The sequence below is a fragment of the Artibeus jamaicensis genome, unplaced genomic scaffold (genome assembly GCF_021234435.1).
Source record: "Artibeus jamaicensis isolate MK-2021 breed Jamaican fruit bat unplaced genomic scaffold, CSHL_Jam_final contig_1621, whole genome shotgun sequence".
NCBI lineage: Eukaryota > Metazoa > Chordata > Mammalia > Chiroptera > Phyllostomidae > Artibeus > Artibeus jamaicensis.
In genome coordinates, this window is record NW_026521315.1 from 167306 (window position 1) to 186715 (window position 19410).

The following is a 19410-nucleotide window of genomic DNA, read 5'->3' on the forward strand; positions in this document are numbered from 1 at the left end:
GGGATACAGGTTTCCTCTATCTACAGAGTTAAGAAAGAACTTATCTGCAGCCCTTAGTCTACCAAATCCCAAAGCAAGCAAGAAAAGCAAACTTTGGAATCTGTTTCCTGGACAAAGTTTTTCATGCAGCTCACACACTAGTGAGGATACCCTACTTGATCTACAGGATAATAGAAGATGTAGTTCACAGGCCCAGGGGTCAGTGTAGTTGGAAGGCAAGGAAGTGTTTATCACAGTCTAAAGAGTGGAGCTGCTTAAGAAACAGAGTGCAAGCAGAGCTCCTAGTGTTTAAAAGAGAAAGTGAAAGAAGCATTTTGCTGACATCTTTGAGGGTAACTGGAAATTTACGATTACGTTAGAAATAGTGGGAGGAACTAAAGTTAGCTCAAAAATTCCCCACAGGGTGAACTTGGAGCAGAAGTGGTTGAATTTCTGAACCTGAGGTTTGGTCTCTAAATCTGCCAGAAACTCTTGAGAGATTTTTTTCTTTTACAAGAGACCAGGAGCTGTCAACTCATTGGAACCCTAGCTGGTAAGCACTGAGACACTTGATATATACTCTGTACACAAATATATATTTAATGATTTTTCCAAAGAGATATTCTCTCTGTTAGTATTCTTGTCACAATGCTTTAGAGGTTTCTTCTGGAAGGTTCTTCTTCTTTTTTCTCTAAATTATATTCATAAAGGTAGTAAAATCCCCTAATAACTCTTCTTTTACATTTCCAGAGATCATTTCTACAGTTTGTAAAATTTTGTGTCAAATAAAGAGATTTTTTTCAATGTAGTGGAAAGAATTCATGTCAATAGTTCACTGAATTTATCTACTAAAAGATAAATATTTTTGATTAATTAAAGTTAATCCTGTGGTTACTTGAGTTTAAATGGTAAAATTAGGTCAAAATTCAGATCATTAATTAAGCTGTAAGTCCCTTGTTTTCTGGTAACTCTTTAGTTGCCTTACAGTGCTATTAGTCATTAACTATTTATTTAGAGGAGTGAAAATGTATGTCTTTTAAACAGAGTTACTTCCACTTTGATTTCAAGAAGTATGGGGCTGGCCAAAAAGTTTGTTTGGTTTTTCCCATAAGATGACTTTAGTAGCTCTTAGTTTTCTTTAACTTTATTTAAAACAATTTTGTTAGACTATATTGTGACAGCTATCATATCAGCATGCATTAAAAAAACATCAAAAATTGTGTTTTATGAAGCCACTTTAATATTGAAGATAGAAGAAAATAAACAACATTCTTGCCATATTATGCTTTATTATTTCAAGAAAGAAACAAAAAGATTTGTGCAATGTATGGAGAAGGGAGAGGGTACTGTGACTGATCGAATGTGTCCAAAGTGGTTTGCAAGGGTTAGTGTTGAAGATCTTCTGAAGAAAGCAATATTTCACTTACTTTTATGTAACACTGCAACACAAAAAGTTTAGGTGACTTTCCCAAGACCATATTTGTATATGCCCACATTCTTCATAAAATTAGTGCTAAAAATGTCAGATATAAGATCCATAGTTTTGTTTAACTTGAATTGATTTCAGAATAATAGCATGTCAAGTTGCTTGCAAAAGGAAAACCTAAAAAGCATAAAATTATGGCTTGCAAAGCATTGTCTGAGCTGGTGAGTTGAAGGCAGGATTAAGTAGCAGTTTTTTAAGACTTTATATATTTGTTTTTTAGAGAGGGGAAGGGAGGGAGAAAGAGAGGGAGAGAAACATCGCTGTGTGGTTGCCTCTCGCATGCCCCCCATCAGAAATCTGGCCCACAACCCAGGCATGTGCTTTGACTGAGAATCAAACCAATGACCCTTTGCCTTGCAGGCTGGCACTCAATCCAGCAAGCTGTACCAGCCAGGGCTAAGCAGAAATTTTTATGAATTAATAAGTTGCTTCCTTAGAGTGAGGGTACTGTGGTATCATGGGCACGAAACAAGAAGGGTTGATTAAAAAGAGTAGATGGATTCATAGTATTTGGTGCTTTTCAGACTAAATAGAGGACCAAAACAAGTAATAAAAGCAATGGGGTGAAGAAATAGTAAAATGTGTATGTGTGTGTGTATATAATGTGTGTATAATGTGTAAGTGTGTGTGTGTGTGTATAATGTGTGTGTGTGGGGTGTGGGGGATATATGGAAGAGGTAAGTAAAAATAAAGTGAGAGGTTCATCTTGGGCCAGGTATTTTGCTCTGCTCATCCCACCCACATGACGTGACGCAGTCAGCACTGCTGAGTCAGCTTCTCAGGCAAAATGTAGTCCCACATAGCGACATTTATTAGTTTTCTATTTCTGGTTTTTCTGCTGTTTATTCCAGAATTTAGTTCCTAAGTACAGAAAATAACACTGATCAAGATTATTACAAGTAACACTGAATAAGAAACAAATATAAAGAAGCTAATGAATGAAGATGTATATTTTTTATTAAGGAAAGTTGAATTTTACTGGAATATGATGGTACCAAAACTATTCGTATATTATTTTGGAAACCCAATTTAGAGCTCAGACTTAACTCCAATGATGTCTTAAAATTCTGACTGTTCAAGGAAATTTCCAAATATGAGGTAAACTCCCTTGATTCCAAGCCTCACTGGAAGTGCTTCTCCAATTGTTTCCCATGTAGTTGGATGGGAGAGGGTATCCCTCTAGTAACATGTAATTTGTCATGTCAAATAATTCACCCAGCTATTTTATGTATTCTCATTCAGCTGCCAATTGGTGGAACACTATCTAAAATGAATTTCTCAACAATGGGATGATTACAGAGATAAATTAAACAAGATTCAGGCCCCCCAAGTTGAATACAGTTCAGTATGGTAGACCAGCAACTCATTTGAGCCATGGTAAATACAGTCAAACCACAGTTCTTGAACATCTCCCATCTCAAACAATTTGGCTCTCAATCAAGTTGTTAACAGGAAAAAAAAAGTGTCTCAGTTGTTTAGCAAAACTTTGGTTTCCTACCCAACAACATTTTCATTCTGGTACTTGTATGGTAAGTCATGCATCCCTCAATGACAAAGGAGATCCAATTAAGAAAAAATGGTTTCTCAAACAGGTTCTAGAACAATTTAAGTTTGAAAACTGGGGTTCTCCTGTAATAGGTTTATAGTAAAGATATACTTGATAGAGAGGAAGGAAAACAGCCCATGGGTTTTCAGAACAGTGATGCAGGCAGCCTCCCAGGCCTTGCACACAATTTGTTACAGGGAAGAATTCAGTGACTGTGCAGACTGACTTGCCCTGTCTCCTTTTCAGGAACCATAGACATTCTATCTTCCAGCTATGTTATAACAGTTGATTCTTGTTTTCTGCTGGAATCACTTCAAACTTTAACAATCAGTGGCTTTGCATGACTACAGAAAATAAATCACTTGACAATACTCCTTCTACACTCTACTATTTAATTCTTTCTTTCTGTGATTCTTTCAAATTTTGCTCCTGTTTCTAACTGAATGAATAACAAAATCTCACAGCTCATTCCTGAATGAATTTGATTATAAAATTGGATAACACCATTATAAATGTTTGGTTAGAGTTTTTACAGCCAAGTTACTCACAGACCTTTGACAACACCAATGTCTTTAGTGGGTCAAGTATCTGGGAGCACTCTAATTAATGGTAATCAGTCAATTGATAATGTCAAGTGGTAGAGTTATAGTTCTCTCTACTCAGAAAATATTTTCTTCATTAGAAATCTATAGGTAGAGAACTTCTGGTCAAGATGATGGCATAGGCAGATGTGGCTCTGCCGGGGTCTGGCCTCAGCTGGTCTTAGGGTCCCCGAAGGATGGACGGTGCAGGTGACGAATGAAGAAGGGTCAGACACCCAGTTGGATGGCAGAGAACAGCCAGCCTCTGTGGGCCTGACAGAACTCACAGAGTTTGATTTAAGCTTTATTTTAATAGAGATTTTTACAATAACATTAAAGAAACAGGTGTATGGCATGATCAGTTAAGCAGAAAAAAATCAATACAGAGGTAACTAGGAAAAGTACAGGAAATTCCATACATTCAGTTATGATAAACAAAGGTTATTTTGTCCAGGAGAGCCATCAATAAGACAATTAGAAATAGCTGTATGTGCAGAGTTTTAAATATCTTATTGTTTATTAAAGTTCTTAGAATTTGGTGCAGGTCAAAAGGATACACCAGACTGAACAGTGATTATAGGAAATTTATTACAAGGCCTTTGTGGTATCTAACTTAGCTATTTATCTTCTTGTCTATAATCTACTTCATGTATTTTGGACTCCTTAGTAATTGTTTCTACATGCTCAGTTTGTAATAGTTAACCAGCTTCTCCTGCTTCTTTACCTGTCTAATTCCATTAATATATATTCCTGTCCAAGGTAGAAAAGGGGCTGTTACTCCACCAACTTTTAGATGTTCAGGGGCTACCCCATCAGGGGGAACTTTTGTTCTATGGCCAAGAAATCATTTTGTACAACTTCATTGGAATTCTGCAGATCATTGGACCTGAAATACAGGTGTCTAAAAATCCCACCACCTATTGATCAAAAAGACAGACATGCAAGGAGAGATAGACAGGCCACAGTTGCCTCTGCTGTGCAGATGCATCTCTTCCATCCTGACTGTGTCAAGGGAGGGCTGTTGGTCGGCTCCCAATGTGGCTCACCTCTTCACACAACCACATCAGAATTAAAACTAAAATACAGAACAAATTTGCTCAGAACTGACAGAAATTGAGTTGAATGGAAGTCTAACAACTACAGAAATAATAAAACCACATCTAATCTAGACTTGTAGGAGGGGCACAGATATAGAATGGGTTGGCCCCACATCCATGTGTGGTGGATAAAAATTTGAGGATTATCTTGGGAGCAAGGAGTCCCGGTCCCACACCAACACCCACAGCCCAGGGTTCCCGGGACAGGAAGATAAGTCCCCACAACTTCCCGCTGTGAAAACCAGTGGGGATTGAGCAGGTAGAAGACAATTCTGGAGCCCCATATAGTTCCACTTAAAGAACCCACACACAGACTCACTTACTCAGACTTACTATCTCTGAGTTTTGATGCCAGAAAGGCAGCTTGAGGGGCACCAGTGGCATGCAGAGGGAGGCATCAAGGTGAGCAGAGGCCACTGTACCTTTTTTGGGCCTTTCCATCACAGAATGGGCAGACTGGTGCTGTATCTAAAATTCCATTATCCTGGCTAACATTGTTTGACCCACCACAGAAACCCCTGGAGACTTCACCCCACCAGATTTATGGGCCCACCCAAGCTGCTCTTCCATATGAATGGCTGGTCCTGGCTCATACTACACAACTTCCTAAATCTTCTCAGACAAGCAGCAGCTGGACTCAGTAAGCCCCAGGCCATGAACCGTCAGCCCAGATTCACAGCTTGGTATCAGTTGGAAATCTCCAAGCCCAGAACTAGTAGCAGCCATCTCAGATTGCTTTCTAGCTCAGGCAGGGTGGCCCTGGGCAAAACACAGGTGGGGGATGAACTTGGCCTGCACCACCTGGGACACTCTAGGGCCTCCACACCCAATGGACAGCTGTAGACCGCTTTATAGTACCTCCATCCTGCCCCCACACAGCTGATCCTCCAAGGAGAATAGAGGTTGATGGTAGTAGTCCCTGCAGCTGAATGGCCTGGGAAAACTCCTCCCATTGACCTGCCAACAGTGACCAAGTCTCAATTACAAGAGGAGTGTGTATTCAGCCCACACAAAGGTTATACCTCAAATACCCAGTTTGGGTGATAGGGGAGGCTGTGCCACTGGACCCTACAAGACAGCTCATGCATTAGGCCATACTACTAAGACAGGGAGTTGTACCTAATACACAGAAACAAACACAGGGAGGCAGCCAAAAGGAAGAGGCAAAGAAACAGGGCCCAAATGAAATGACAGATCAAAACTCCAGAAAAAGAGCTAAATAAAAAGGAGATAAGCAGTTTATCAGATGAAGCTTTCAAAACACTGTTTGTAAGGATGCTCAAGGAATTTAGTGAGGACCTCAACAGCATAAAAAAGATCCAGTCAGAAACAAAGGATACATGAATTGAAATAAAGAACAATTTACAGAGAAAAAAACAGGAAAGTAGATGAAGCCAAGCATCAAATGAATGATTTGGAATATAAGAAAGCAAAAAACAACCAATCAGAACAAGAAGAAAGTAGAATCGAAAAAAAACAAGAATAGTGTCAACAGCCTGTGGGACAACTTTAAGAAATCCAACATTCATTTCATGGGAGGTGCCAGAAGGAGAAAAGAAAAAAGCAAGATCTTGGAAATTTATGAAATAATAATGAAAGAAAACTTTTCTAATTTGGTGAAGGAAACATACATGCAAGTCCAGAAAGCTCAGAGAGTCCCAAACAAAATGGATTAAAAAGGCTCACCCAAGACACATCATAATTAAAATGCCAAAGGTTAAAGATAAAAAGATGGGAGGGTGGTGTGGGAGAATGGGTGACAGGTGAGATGATTAAGGAGCAAAAATAGATAGTTACAGAATAGCCACCAGGATGTAAGATACAATTTAGGAAAGGGACTAACCAAAGAACTTACATGCATGACCCATGGACACGAACAAAGGTGGGATGATTGCCTGATAGAATGAGAGGTGCTGGGTGGAGGGGAGAGCAAAGGGGAAAATCAGGACAACTATAATAGCATAATCAATAAAATATAATTTAAATAAAAGAAAACTATGGGTGGAGACCCATTTAGAATTAAGTTGTAAACATGACAAGCATGTTTGACTTTTCCCATCCATGTATATATCAAAATAAATACAGGACCTCACAAAATGTATTACTTATTATAAGATATGTGCCTGTAAGTATTATGTGTTCAGAGGAGGAGAGACTGCTTTAGCTGAGACATCATGACAGGCCTCATGAAAAAGTCACATTTCAGCTAAGACTTTGAAAGATGAGTAGGATTTCAATATGTACAAGGGGATGTAGAACATTTTTGGCAAAGGGTACGGTATGAGAAAAATCCAGAAAAAAATTTATGCAGAGAACAAATAATAATTTAGCATGGTGAGATGTTATAAAGAAAATCAGGATCAGTTGTAAAGTTACTGACTTTCATAAAGAAGCATGAATTGTAATAATCAAAAGCCTTTATGGGTATCTAAACTATTAAAAAATGCTCAGATGAAGCTCAGTATTCTTATCTGGGCATAATGTAAAGGATGGCCATCAAGGGAGACCCTTGGTAAATGAGAAAAGAAGAGGTCAGGTAAGAATAAGAATTTAATTTAGAGGATAGGAAGAGTGTCTATCTTACTGGCATTGTGTACATTTAGACATGCAGTTCTTTATTGTCTAATACTGTGTGTGTTGGGGTAAGAGGAAGGAGAGTGGGGAGTGGGAAAAAGATAATTAAATTGCAATTCTAGACTCTTATCTATGTTAGTCTTAGTTTATCCCTAGGCATTCTAGATCTAAAGTACACTCTATGAGTGGAAACTATCAAATGTATAACTTGTGATCCATTTTTCTCCTGAGCTACAGACACAAACATTCAAGAGCCAGCTTGATATTTCTACCTGAATGTTCAGTATTTATCTCAAACTTAACATATTCTAAATAGAATTCTGATTCTCCTTCTTAAAATGTTTCTTCCCCAGGTATTTCTTTAGGTATTTCTCCAAAAGCTAAAAGTTACCCCCTTGCTTGCCTTCACCAGAGATTATCTAAAGTTTTTCTCCAAAACACATTATAAATCCAGATATTTCCCTGTACCTTTCTCCTCACCACATTCAATCTACCATTGTTTTCCTTTTAACTGTTAAAAGAGCCTTAATTTACCTCTGTTTTAAATTAATAAATCAACAGAGAGCAGAAAAAGTGATTTTTCTTTAATAAAATTACTTCATATCATTTTTTTTACCTAAGATAGTCCAATAATTTCCCATTAAATTTAGAAAAATATACAAACTTCCGCTGGGCTTCGAAGTTCTTCATGACTGACTTGTACTTCTGCCTCTCCTCCATCATAGTCTCCTACTCCCCTCCCTCTCTTAGTGCATTAGTCGAATGGGTCAAGTCCATCTCCACCTTAGAACCTTGTATCTTCCTGTTGCCTTAGAACCTGTTGTCTTCCTCCAGGAATATCTTACCCATAAGAGGAATATCTTCCTCTTACCCATATCAGAATTCAGAAATGATAATATATTCCTGGCCCATAGAGGTGTGTTTGATCTCCCATAGTATTTATTCCATACCCCCATTACTTTCTATCCCAGTACTCTGCTCTGTTTACTCACAGACCTTGAAACCATCTGAAATTGTATATTTTAATCATTTTTCATTCTCTTATAAAGTAAATTCTACAAGAGTCACTACTTATGCACTGCTGATCCCCCAGTGCACAGTGCCATGTGGTAGGTTCTCAATAGATATTTACTGGAAGAGAAAATTAATGGAAAAATGTAGAAATGAAGCCAGCAAAAGTATACATGTGTAAATTAAGATAGCCTGTGGAAAACAACTTTTTTTTTACTTTAATACCATTCTTAATTTCAACAAACTAAAACTTTGAGAAATGTAAAAAAATGTATAAAACTTGGGTTAAAGTCTAAAACATGTATTTATTTATTTTTAAGCACTTTTAAATTTAATTATTGTTCAAGTACAGTTTTCTTTCTTTTACTCACATCCCAGCCCAACTCCCCCCAGTGCACCCCACCTCCCTCCCATTTCCACCCCCCTTAGTTTTTGTCCATGTGTCCTTTATACTTGTTCCTGTGAATCCTTTTCCCTTTCCCCTGAAACTGTCTCCCCTCTCCCTTCTGGAATCTCCATTGTTATTCATCCCTTTCAGGAAAAAAAAGTTTTCTTCCCAAGAAGGTGGGGAATGTTCAATGATAATTAAATGGAGTAGAATGTGGTTTCAAGAACACCACAAAGACCTGCTTTGATCTAAGATATGGTAGTAAAAGACAAGTTTCTCATTGTTAGCAGGAGGTAGCTCTCTGTGCTCTTCATATGCCAAAAAATACTAATATTATTTAAAGTAAAGTTACCTTTTTTAATCAACATCATTTTTTCACATTAAAAATTTTGTTAATGATATATATATCATTATATATATATATATATATATCATTATATATATATATCATTATATATATATATATATATAATCTCCATAGCTTTAACACTGTGACCTCAGAATCACCGGAGTTGAGTTAGTGGAGGCAAGATAGGGAGAAGGACAAGCTTGGTGGGACACTGCCCTACACTTTCACAAAAGTATCTTTAACTGTTACCTTCTTGTAAGGCATTTAGAGGAAAAGGGGAACTGATGTACATTTGACAGTCACTAATTTGGTTCACTTTCCAGAAAATAAAACTAGCATTTATTGAGAGCACCATTACTTAACTGAGTCCTTTCAGCATCCCTAAGTGACCAGTATTTTCTTTGTTTTACACATGAGAAAAACCCGGGCGTAGAGTTTAATGCTGTTTGGATAACTGTACTATTTCTGTGCTTGGGAAGATGAGAATCTTAGTTAAATCAAAAGGGGTTTTATCTAAAGGGCTAATTTTCTGCAGAAAAGAAAATAATGGTGATGTAATTTTTATTATTATTATTATTATTATTATTATTCATTTTTAGAGTACACCTTGCAATGGAGCCTTTACCTTTTGAAATGCCAGCTGACACGGTGCAACGCGTGGCGTCGGAACTTAGATGTCACCCTACAGATGAAAGGGTCGCTCTCCGTCTTGATGAGGAAGATAAACTGAGGCACTTCAGGGAATATTTTTATATTCCCAAAATGCAGGATCTGCCTCCAAGTAAGAATAGTAGAAATGGGTTTTATTTTTTAATCAATTTATTAATTCATTTTTGTTACTGGGCATGTTTTCTATAAATCTTTGAAAATCATCATTCCATTACAAATAGAGCCATTGAGATTGTCTAAGAAACAGCAGGCTCCTGGTGCTACCAAATCAACCTGTCAGGTCCCCTTAGCTTCGTGTGCCCTCTCTCCTTCTGAATAGAATACTTAAAGGGTGCTAATAGAATCATCAACTTCCCTGAACAATAGAGTGACTGATTGAAAAATTATATCCCCTTTCTGGGTAGCTCAGTTGGTTAGCACATCATATGCCTCATATGCCAAGGTTTTGAGTTGGATCCCAGTCAGAGCAAATAAACGAGTCAACCAATGAATACATAAATAAGTAGAACAACAAATCATTGTTACTGTCTCTCTCTCTTTCTCCCAAAATCAGTCAATAAAATATATACAGTGTCCAGCAGAAGTAAGGTCTGCTTAAGTGTGGTTGATAGAGTAATAATATAGGTGTGTATCGCTTCTCAGCCTTTTGGCTAAGATCAAGTGTAATAATATAGGTGTAATAATTTCTAGTTTTAATTTGAACATTTCACCTAAAATGTCATATGGCGTGCTTGAGTGTGATATTGTTATGTTACAAAATTACATGCATATGACTTTTTAATAAAAGGGGACATTATTTTTACCCAACTATATATAAACAGAATAATTTACTTGTTCTTTAAGCACTTTGAGCTCAAAATAATCCCTTTTCAATATATTAGTATTAGAAGATCTCTGATTTTTGTGGCACCTAAGTTTATGATAGCATGATATTTGCCTTTGAGAAAATATAATTTGGGGACTTAGTATATTAGGAAGGATTTTATGTGAATAACCATTATTTTGTGCTGTGAGTAAAGACAGCATGAAGAAGACTTACAGAAAAGAAATAAAACAATCAATGAGTAATAAATGAATAATTCATTTAAAAAACCATAATAGAGTAAGTAAACTGACTCTGTCCCTGGTTAGGGAGACATGCTGTTTTAAAAATCTAGGTAACTCAAGAATACAAAATGATTTTTTTACATTTAGCTTTGCTTCAATTTACTTCAATGAAAAAGGTTGCCAGGTTGAATAAAATTGATCTACAAAAATGGGTTTCACATTACAGTTTACAATAGAGTCTTTGTTCACTTTTTCTTCAAATTAAGTGAGGGAGGTGCAATTTTGGATATTCATAATCCAGGAGAATCAGCTAATATGGTTTTAGGGTGAGAGTGACTCACGTAACTGTCTTAACTGACTTCTATATTATGTCAAACAGTATGACATCCTACAGAATAACAAAAAGATGAAATAAGGGAAATCCCTATATCCAATTTAAAGTTGCTTGATACTAGGTAAGAACATATCAGTACAAATGACACCTATATGAGACCAAATAAAATGGGGCCATAAGTGAAGAGTTCTGAGATCTCAAAAGAAAAACTTTGTATGTCTTCCTAGAATCTAGAATTAAAGGGCATTTTGATTTGAACCTTCAGGAATGAAAATAATTAATAATGGGTGAAATTAGGAAATTAAGTCTAAGAACATTCTTTCAGTGATGGGAGGGACATGCAGCACACAATGTGGACATCCTCAGAAATGCCCATGACCCAACAGAGACAAGTCAGCCCCAATGGACTGTGAGCTGCCTGAGAGAGAGGTCAGTTAAGCTCCTGTTTGCCGTAGGAGAGCAGAACTTTGGAGTGCCACAGAGCTTTAGGTTGCCTTCCCAGTGTGCAACAAGAACTATAGTCAGGAATCAGTGCTCTAGACCATCATGACATTTGATGAAAGCTATAATTTCCTCACCATTTAATAAAATTTGTTTTATTGATTTTCATGAGTGATAAGAAAAACAGGCACAAAAAAGTAAGCAAACAAAAACAGTAACAGAACCTTTCCAGTAAGGGCAGATGGTGATATTACAGGGAGAAGGAAGAACATGGTGGAAGCACTGAGGAGAGAAATGGGCCAGTGATCCACTGTGTTTTGGCTGTGTTTTCTTGGGGAATGATGCTAAATAACTGCCACACCTGGACACACATTTACGAGCAATGACTACTTCCTGGACACTAGCGGTGATGCATTAGGGAGTTGATGTCTTTGAGTTTCTTTTTAAAAACACTTTTATATAATAATATTCAAGATTTGTGGCAGAACCCAACCCTGAATTTCTGGAAACAAAAGGCTGTTAAAATGAAGGGGTACATAGAAAGTTAAAATGGCATTTTGAGTTTTTTGCTTTTTGTGTTGCTAAACCTAATACTCACCAACTAACAATTTTAATTCTCATGTTGAGTCACTTTCATTCAACAGATATTTATTATCTATATATTTCTCCTCATGCTTTGAAACTGTTTTCTAATCCATGTCTCCTACTCCTAGCTCAATGAATTCACAGCATAAACAACTAACAAGTCATAATGTTTTCCTGGGAGCCACTGTGGTCTGAGATTGCTGTGAATTTTTGGCTCTAACGCTATAGTTGGGTGAATTTTGAGAAGCAAGTAGCCTTTCAGAAACACAGTTTCTCCACGTGGAAAAGACAAAAGCTGCTGGAAAATGTTTAAGATTTTAAAGAGCATGAAAATGAGAGTTAAAAAGGGACCAGAATGTTTGTCTGGCCTTTTATTGCAGACTTTTAGCTTTAATAGGAATTATTAATACCACATCAGCGCAGGGCTCTTCGACTTATCTGGAGAAAAAATAATCACAACCCAGGTAAAGATATCATTGTACAGTTAAATATTTCATTATATGAAATACTTGACTCTAGTATCCTCATGATAGGTATTACATTTGTTTTAATCAGATATCCAGTAGAAAATGACTAAGAAAATTACAATCTTGGATAAGTTATGGGTTTTTTTCTTAAAGAATATAAAGGGAAAGAAGATGAATTGGTTCAATGAAGAGTTTAATGTCTCCAGGTCCTGTCCTTGCTTCCCTGACTCATACAATTAATGCTAGGGGAGGCAGAACCTCTGATAGACATCTGGGTCTTCTGACCCCGCTGCTTCCTATGGGAATCTGCCATAAGCCCCGCCTCTCCCCCAGCCGCCTGGTGCCTTCCCAAAACACTGCAGGCACTACCTTGAAATGAGAAGGTGCTTGTGAAAGGAAAGCAGAAAGAGAAGAGACTGTGAGAAAAAAATTTGGATTTGAGAAAAGCTCTACATATTCTTGAACAGCTTTCAGAAGAAAATATTACAGAAGAATTCTTAAGAAAGTGTGGGAAATTGTCACACTTGCTCACTACAGCAATGTCATGAGTGAATGATCTATTATCCAGCTCGGTCACGAGAAGCTAGGCATTGTACCAAAAAGAAATATAAAATTTCCTCTAAAACCAATAAAACCTATGCTATTACTGAGGGAAGTGTTTTTCAGCAATTTTGTTAAAAAATAACTATTTTTTTGAAGCCCAAATTCCTAAAACTCCAGTGTGGGTTTGAAGAGAAGAAAGGCTGCTACAGGAAGTACAAAGTGTCCATTCTGGAGAAGTACAGTTATACAGTAAGGCCATTCAAATATCAGGTATTGACAACCCTGGCCATTTTGATAAGTGGTATGAATCTAGTTCTTCTAGCACTCATAGTGACAGTAACAGTGTAACGAGCAAGACTTTTTTTTACCCTTCATTTTTCCAGGCAGAACTAATGCAACAGGTGTAAGTCCACAGCTGTGAAATAAAATCATGAATAAGAAAGCTGATCAAAAAGCTCACTTCAAGCAAGAAGACAAAGAACAGTAATAGATGTTACTAGTTAGGCAATTACGATTAGATAGTCAGAGAAGCTGCTACTTAAGAACTTCTTCACAAAAAATACCCAATTACTTCAAATAGTCCTTTGAGAGAAAAAATTAGAAATCTCAAAAATAACTGTAGTAGGCACAAGTAAGAAAAGTGCTGAGCATTTTAAGAGGAAATTTACCAAATCAAAACAAGTTTCTAGATAAGCTTCTAGTTCAGTGCACATGTGTCCTGAAGTTGCAAAGGCAAACTCACTGTAAGTTCTGAAGGAGACTCTGAGTGGAAGACAAAAGAAACTTTGAAGGTTTTATAGAGCCAGAATTATGCTTTTGAACCCTCTGTAACCCCTCTGGTTAAAGAAGAACTTGAAGAAGATGGCATAAAGTCTGACCCAGATAGTCATTCTGCAAAGCAGGAATCTCTGGAGAGCTTGGAGGAGTCTCTGCCTTTTGGTGCCCAGATACAGTCATTTAACAAACTGCTAAGTTACCAGACCTTGAAAAAAGAAACTGAGCCCTGGCTGCTGTAGCTCAGTGGACTGAGCATGGGCCTGTGAACCAAAGGGTCGCCAGTTTGATTCCCAGTCAGGGCACATGCCTGAGGTGTGCCTGGTCCCCAGTAAGGGGCGCATGAGAGGCAACCACACATTGATGTTTCTCTTCCTCTCTTTCTCCTTCCCTTCCCCTCTCTCTAAAAATAAATAAGTAAAATCTAAAAAAAAAAAACCCCTGAAACATTAAAACTAAGGATCAGAAATTTTATAGAGGATGATGTGTTTTAAATGAAGAAACTACCCAATCACAAGACTCAGAAGCATGTGACCTTTCCACTGATAGATTCAAGTTCTTAGAACCAAATTAGAAAACACATACTTGAAAAAATGAGTAAAGTTTTACCTGGGACCTCTTCAGATTGTATTAGGAGATATTCACACACAAATTAAAAATCCTGTTTGAATTTTTAGATTAACAAGTAGAGATATCCCACACAAATTGCAGAATGAACCCTAATTGCTGTGGTGTTACTGCCATTGCTCACTTAAATTCTTGGCATTCAGACATATTCTCAGGGAAAATATGGTGTTTTCACACTTTATGGCCACACTGCTTGAATAATTAAGTTTAAAGAATGAAGACCTTGGAGTTTTAACCATCATATTTAGAAGTAGCTGTTAATCAGAGTGGTATAATCCATAAAGAATGAAGAGAAAGTGAACTTCTATACACCATTTCTGAAATTGTAGCTGCAGTAATAGTCTAGAGGGGACTAATAACCACCTTTATTCTGAGAAAAACCTTTACTTTCTTAGAGTGCCTCCCAGGCCTTAACTGTACAGTGACTTCCCCAGACAGAGGAGAACCAACACTTTTTCCAACAAAGATAATCAAGTCCTTGTACCCCTGGCTATAAAAGCATAATATGTTTATTTGAAAATAAAAGTTAAAGCCTTAAATTAAAACTTAAGTGAATACTTACAAAAAAAGAATTATAACAATTTATTTGTTATTGAAAAAGTACAGTTTTGAATGAAAAAATTACTTCCTTAGCCCTAAAGTTCTTATCAATCAAGCATTGTCAAAGTGGTCTCCTGACCAGCTACATGGGGGTCACAGGGTAGTTCACCAGCACTGTAAGTTCTTGAGTCCCACCCCTGAATTACTGAGTCAGAGACTCTGAGGGGAGTCCAGGCTGGATGACTTGGGATGGTGTCATAGAATTGGATCAATAACTTCTTATTCTCACTCTAGGTGCTTATTATTCTCTGAGGGCTCATTCTTTCAACACATTTTTTTAGGCACTACTCTGTTCAGGAAACCATTTTCAGAACAGTTTATCAGTGAACTAAAGAACAAGGTTGTCACATACATGAACTTTTCTTTTTGGTCAACACAAGAATATGTCACCAATATTTCCTCTCTTTCTAAAATCTTCCAAGAACAGCCCTGGCTGATAATGGCTTGGTTGGTTGGAGCATCATCCTATAATTTAATACTTGCCAGTTTGATTCCTGGTTGGGACACATACTTGGGTTGCCAGTTCAGCCTCCAATTAAGGAGCCTATGAGAGGCAACTAATCCATGTTTTTCTCTTGCAGTGTAGTCTCTCTCTCTCTCTCTCTTTCTCTTTCTCTCTCTCTCTCCCCACCTCAAGCAAAGTGTGCATCACAATTTTTCCCCAAGAAGTATGACAGTGTTTCTTTTTAAGGAAGTCCCTTAACATGGACTTATCTAAAAACAGTTTCCCAGAATGACCATTACAATTCCAAATTATCCAAAAGAGCCCCTATTCTTTTTTTTAGAAAAAAATAAGTTCCAGGACAAGGACTGCATGGAACCTATCTTGCCTTTGGGTTCTCTAAAACTTCTTAAATATGTTCCCAATAGTTGTTTCATAATACCAAGAATCATGTTTCCCTTTTTTTAAAGACAAGATGGATGACTTACCATGAAGTTTTAACGAAGAGACAGAACAGTACAAACAGAAATAGAAATTCAGTGTGTACAATAAAGTTGGAGAGCTCAGAATGCAGCAAGAGCAAAGCTCACACAGCAGCAAATTCCCCATCAATCTGTGTTCGGTGAGGAAGCAGCCAGTGAGTCCAACGGGCCCCTGGGTACCAGCATCTGGTTTTCTCACTGGCCTCAGAGTAGCTGGGGTTAGTCTTCTTTGGGTCCCACTTCTGACGCTATGGATTTCAAAAGATCAGAAATAGCCAAAGTAAAACCAATGAATCACTGAAGTAGTAATTAGTAACAATTTTCTTTTTGTGTGTATGTGTGCACATACTAAAAAGACAGTTTAGAAACCAGGAGCATTCAAACCAAAACATTAAATGAGGATGAGGGGTATATTGTTCTAAAGCAGTTTATAAAGGCAATGACTCTTTATTCTTCACAATGATTGATAATAAGCTAAATAAAAATGTCTGAACTGGTGTGGTCTGCTCAGAAACCATCAAGTCCGGTTTCGGTTTGATTCAATTTTTTAAAAGGACATTTGAGTTCTGTCCAGCTGTGGTAACTCTCAATAATTGGTACACATACCACCATGAACAGGATATGTGTGAATATATTTTTACCAAACATATTTTGTGCACGTGAGAGGTAAGACAATCAATATTTGACTTTCGGCAGGCTACATATTCACTTTTCCATCTCCCCCCCCTTCCACTTAAAACTGAAAAAATAAAAAACAAAGAAAAGAAAAAATAATTATTAGCTTGCAGGCTCTACAGAAATAATCCGTGGGTGAGAATTGGCACACAAACCATAATTTGTCCATTCCTGGTCTAGTGTGTTATAAGTTGATTGTGGGATCACATTGAACATGTATTTTTAACTTTATAAGGAACTGCCAAACTGTTTTCCAGAATAGCTGTGCCATTTTGCATTGCTATCAGCACTGTGTGTCTGTTGTTCCCTGTTATTACTAGCAGTTGGTGTTGCCATGTTTTGTTATTCTTCTTTTAGTCCTTCTAATGTGTGTAGTAATATCTTATTTTGGTATTTATATGTATTTCCCTAGTGGTCATTGTACTTAAGAATTAATTGTTTTATGAGCTTGTGAACTCTCCATATATTTCCTTTAAAAATGTCTGCTCAAATCTTTTAATTATTGTTCAAGTAGAGCGGTCTCCATTTTCCTGCCACCGCTGTCCCCTGCCCCCCCATCTCCCACCTTCAACTCTCCCCGCTTGCTTTGGCTTTGTCTGTGGGTCCTTTTCACAGGTCCCTTGATGACTCTCCCCCTTATTTCCCTCATTGCCCCCCTCCCCACTCCTCTCTGCTTACTGTCAGTTTGTTTTTTATTTAACCATTTTCCAGTTGTGTTGTTTTTCCTATTATTAATTTTAAGAGTTCTTTTTCTAGTCAGTACATAAATTATTTGTTGAATAAATGACATGAAAATATTTTCTCCAAGTCTGCAGCTCATTTTTCTACAGTTGTAAACGTCTTTCACAGAACAAAGGTTTTTAAGTTTGAGGATGGCTAATATATTGATTTTTTTCCTTTATGGATTGTGCTTTTAGTGTCATGCCAGAGAACTTTTCACCCAAACTTCAATACCGAAGGCTTCTTGGACCCTTGTTTTATTTAGACGTGTGCTTTTTTATTTTCAAGTGTTTGGATATATTTCATTTTTTTTTATTACTGATCTCTAGTTAACACTATTATGATCACAGAACATTCACTGTATGATTTCAATTTTTTAATTTTCTTACTTTTTTGTTTCTGAATTAGTATAATGCTTTATCTTGTTGAACTCTTTGTGTGCAATTAAAAGAATGTTTACTCTGTTGTTTGCTGGAGAGTTCAATAAATAGCAATTACATTCATTTGCTTAATGGTATTTTTCAGCTCTATATCCTTATTGATTTTCTATTTACTTATCATCTTAATTATTGTGAGAAAGGCACTGAAGTCTTCAATAATGACTATGTAGGTTTTTCTACTTCTCCTAGCAGTCCTTTTGGTTTTGCTTTGCATGGGTCAGGACACTGTCATTAGATGTAGTCATATTTGCGATTGTTATCTTTTTGTTCAGTTGATACATCCATTACCATGTAATGTCCTACTTCACCCCCGGTGATTTGCTTTCTGTACCGTCTACTTGTTCTGACATTGGTCTACAGATCAAGTTTCATTTTGATCAGTGTTTCCATGGCAAGTCCTTTTCCACCTTTTATCTTGTTTCTACCTCTGTCATTACAATTAAAGTGCAAATGGTATGTGTAGAGATGGAATTTAGTCGAGTCACTTCTAATTTTTCCTGGCAGTGTCCTTTAACTGTTGCATTTAAACCATTTAATTTAATATGAACATTAATGTTTTGACTTAGGTCTACGACTTTATTGTTTGTTTTCTGTTCTTCAGGTTTTAAAAATTTTCTCCCCCCCTCTTTTTTTGCTTTTTCTTTGATCATGTTTTGTTTTGATTTTATAATATTAAGTTACATATAGAGTTTTGAATTATACCATTTTGTGTAGTTTTTGTTTTTGTAGTTGCTCTAGAAGTTATAATATATATAATATATATAATCTACATAATGTGCAGTATATTAATTAATAATTATTAGTATATATTAAATATAAACAAACATTTTAATCCTCTTAAAAGTATTATCATACCACTTTAAAGAAGTTATAATGCTGAGTGAAATAGGCCAGGTGTTGAAAGACAAATATCATATGATCTCACTTTTAATAGGAAGCTAAACAACAAAACAAACAAGCAAGCAGAATAAAAACAAAAGACACTATTGAAATAGAGAACAAGGGGACAGTGACCAGAGGGGAGAGGGAAGGGAAGTTAAGGGGGAAAAAGGGGAGGGATTTTGAGGAACAAATATGGAAGACACAGGGATGAGGACTGGGGGGGAGGAAATTGGAGGGAGGTGGGGAGCACAGGCTAGGGGGGCTGGGATGGGAGAAATAGACAAAAAACTGTACTTGAAAAATAACTAAATAAAAATTTAGAAAAAAGAATTCCTTATAAAACTAAACACTTTTTGAAAAATAAATACTTCAATGTTCCCATAAAAAATCAGATTTGATGCTATACATGAAATATATTTCATTTTTTTAAATTAAACAAGATTGAAAAGTTAAAAAAAAGAAATTATTTCTCTTTTCTTGTTTTTAGTTTTCAGCTGTTGGATTACAACATGTCTGGAATCACATATTTGAATGTATCCTACTTGGAGTTCACTGAGATTTTTGAAAGTGTATGTTTAACTCTTTTGAGGAATTTTCAACCATTATTTCTTAAAATCCTATTGCAGCCTACTCTTTCTTCTTCCCTTCTGGTATTCCAGTGATATAAATAT

At 36.7% G+C, this 19410-nt stretch overlaps 1 protein-coding gene and 2 pseudogenes across 1 annotated transcript in view; all 3 read left to right on the forward strand.

The window, feature by feature from the left end:
* The first annotated feature begins 349 nt into the window (after window positions 1–349).
* Window positions 350–19410, forward strand: part of KYNU (kynureninase) — a 106345-nt gene continuing 87284 nt past the window's right edge. Inside the window, exons 1-2 of the mRNA XM_053669623.1 lie at window positions 350–532; window positions 9611–9792. Of these exons, the coding sequence (XP_053525598.1) occupies window positions 9624–9792 (169 nt within the window). The 5' untranslated portion in view covers window positions 350–532; window positions 9611–9623. The remainder of the gene's footprint in view (window positions 533–9610; window positions 9793–19410) is intronic.
* LOC119041626 (uncharacterized) lies at window positions 10311–10459 on the forward strand (annotated as a pseudogene).
* LOC128628062 (putative RNA polymerase II subunit B1 CTD phosphatase RPAP2) lies at window positions 12739–16201 on the forward strand (annotated as a pseudogene).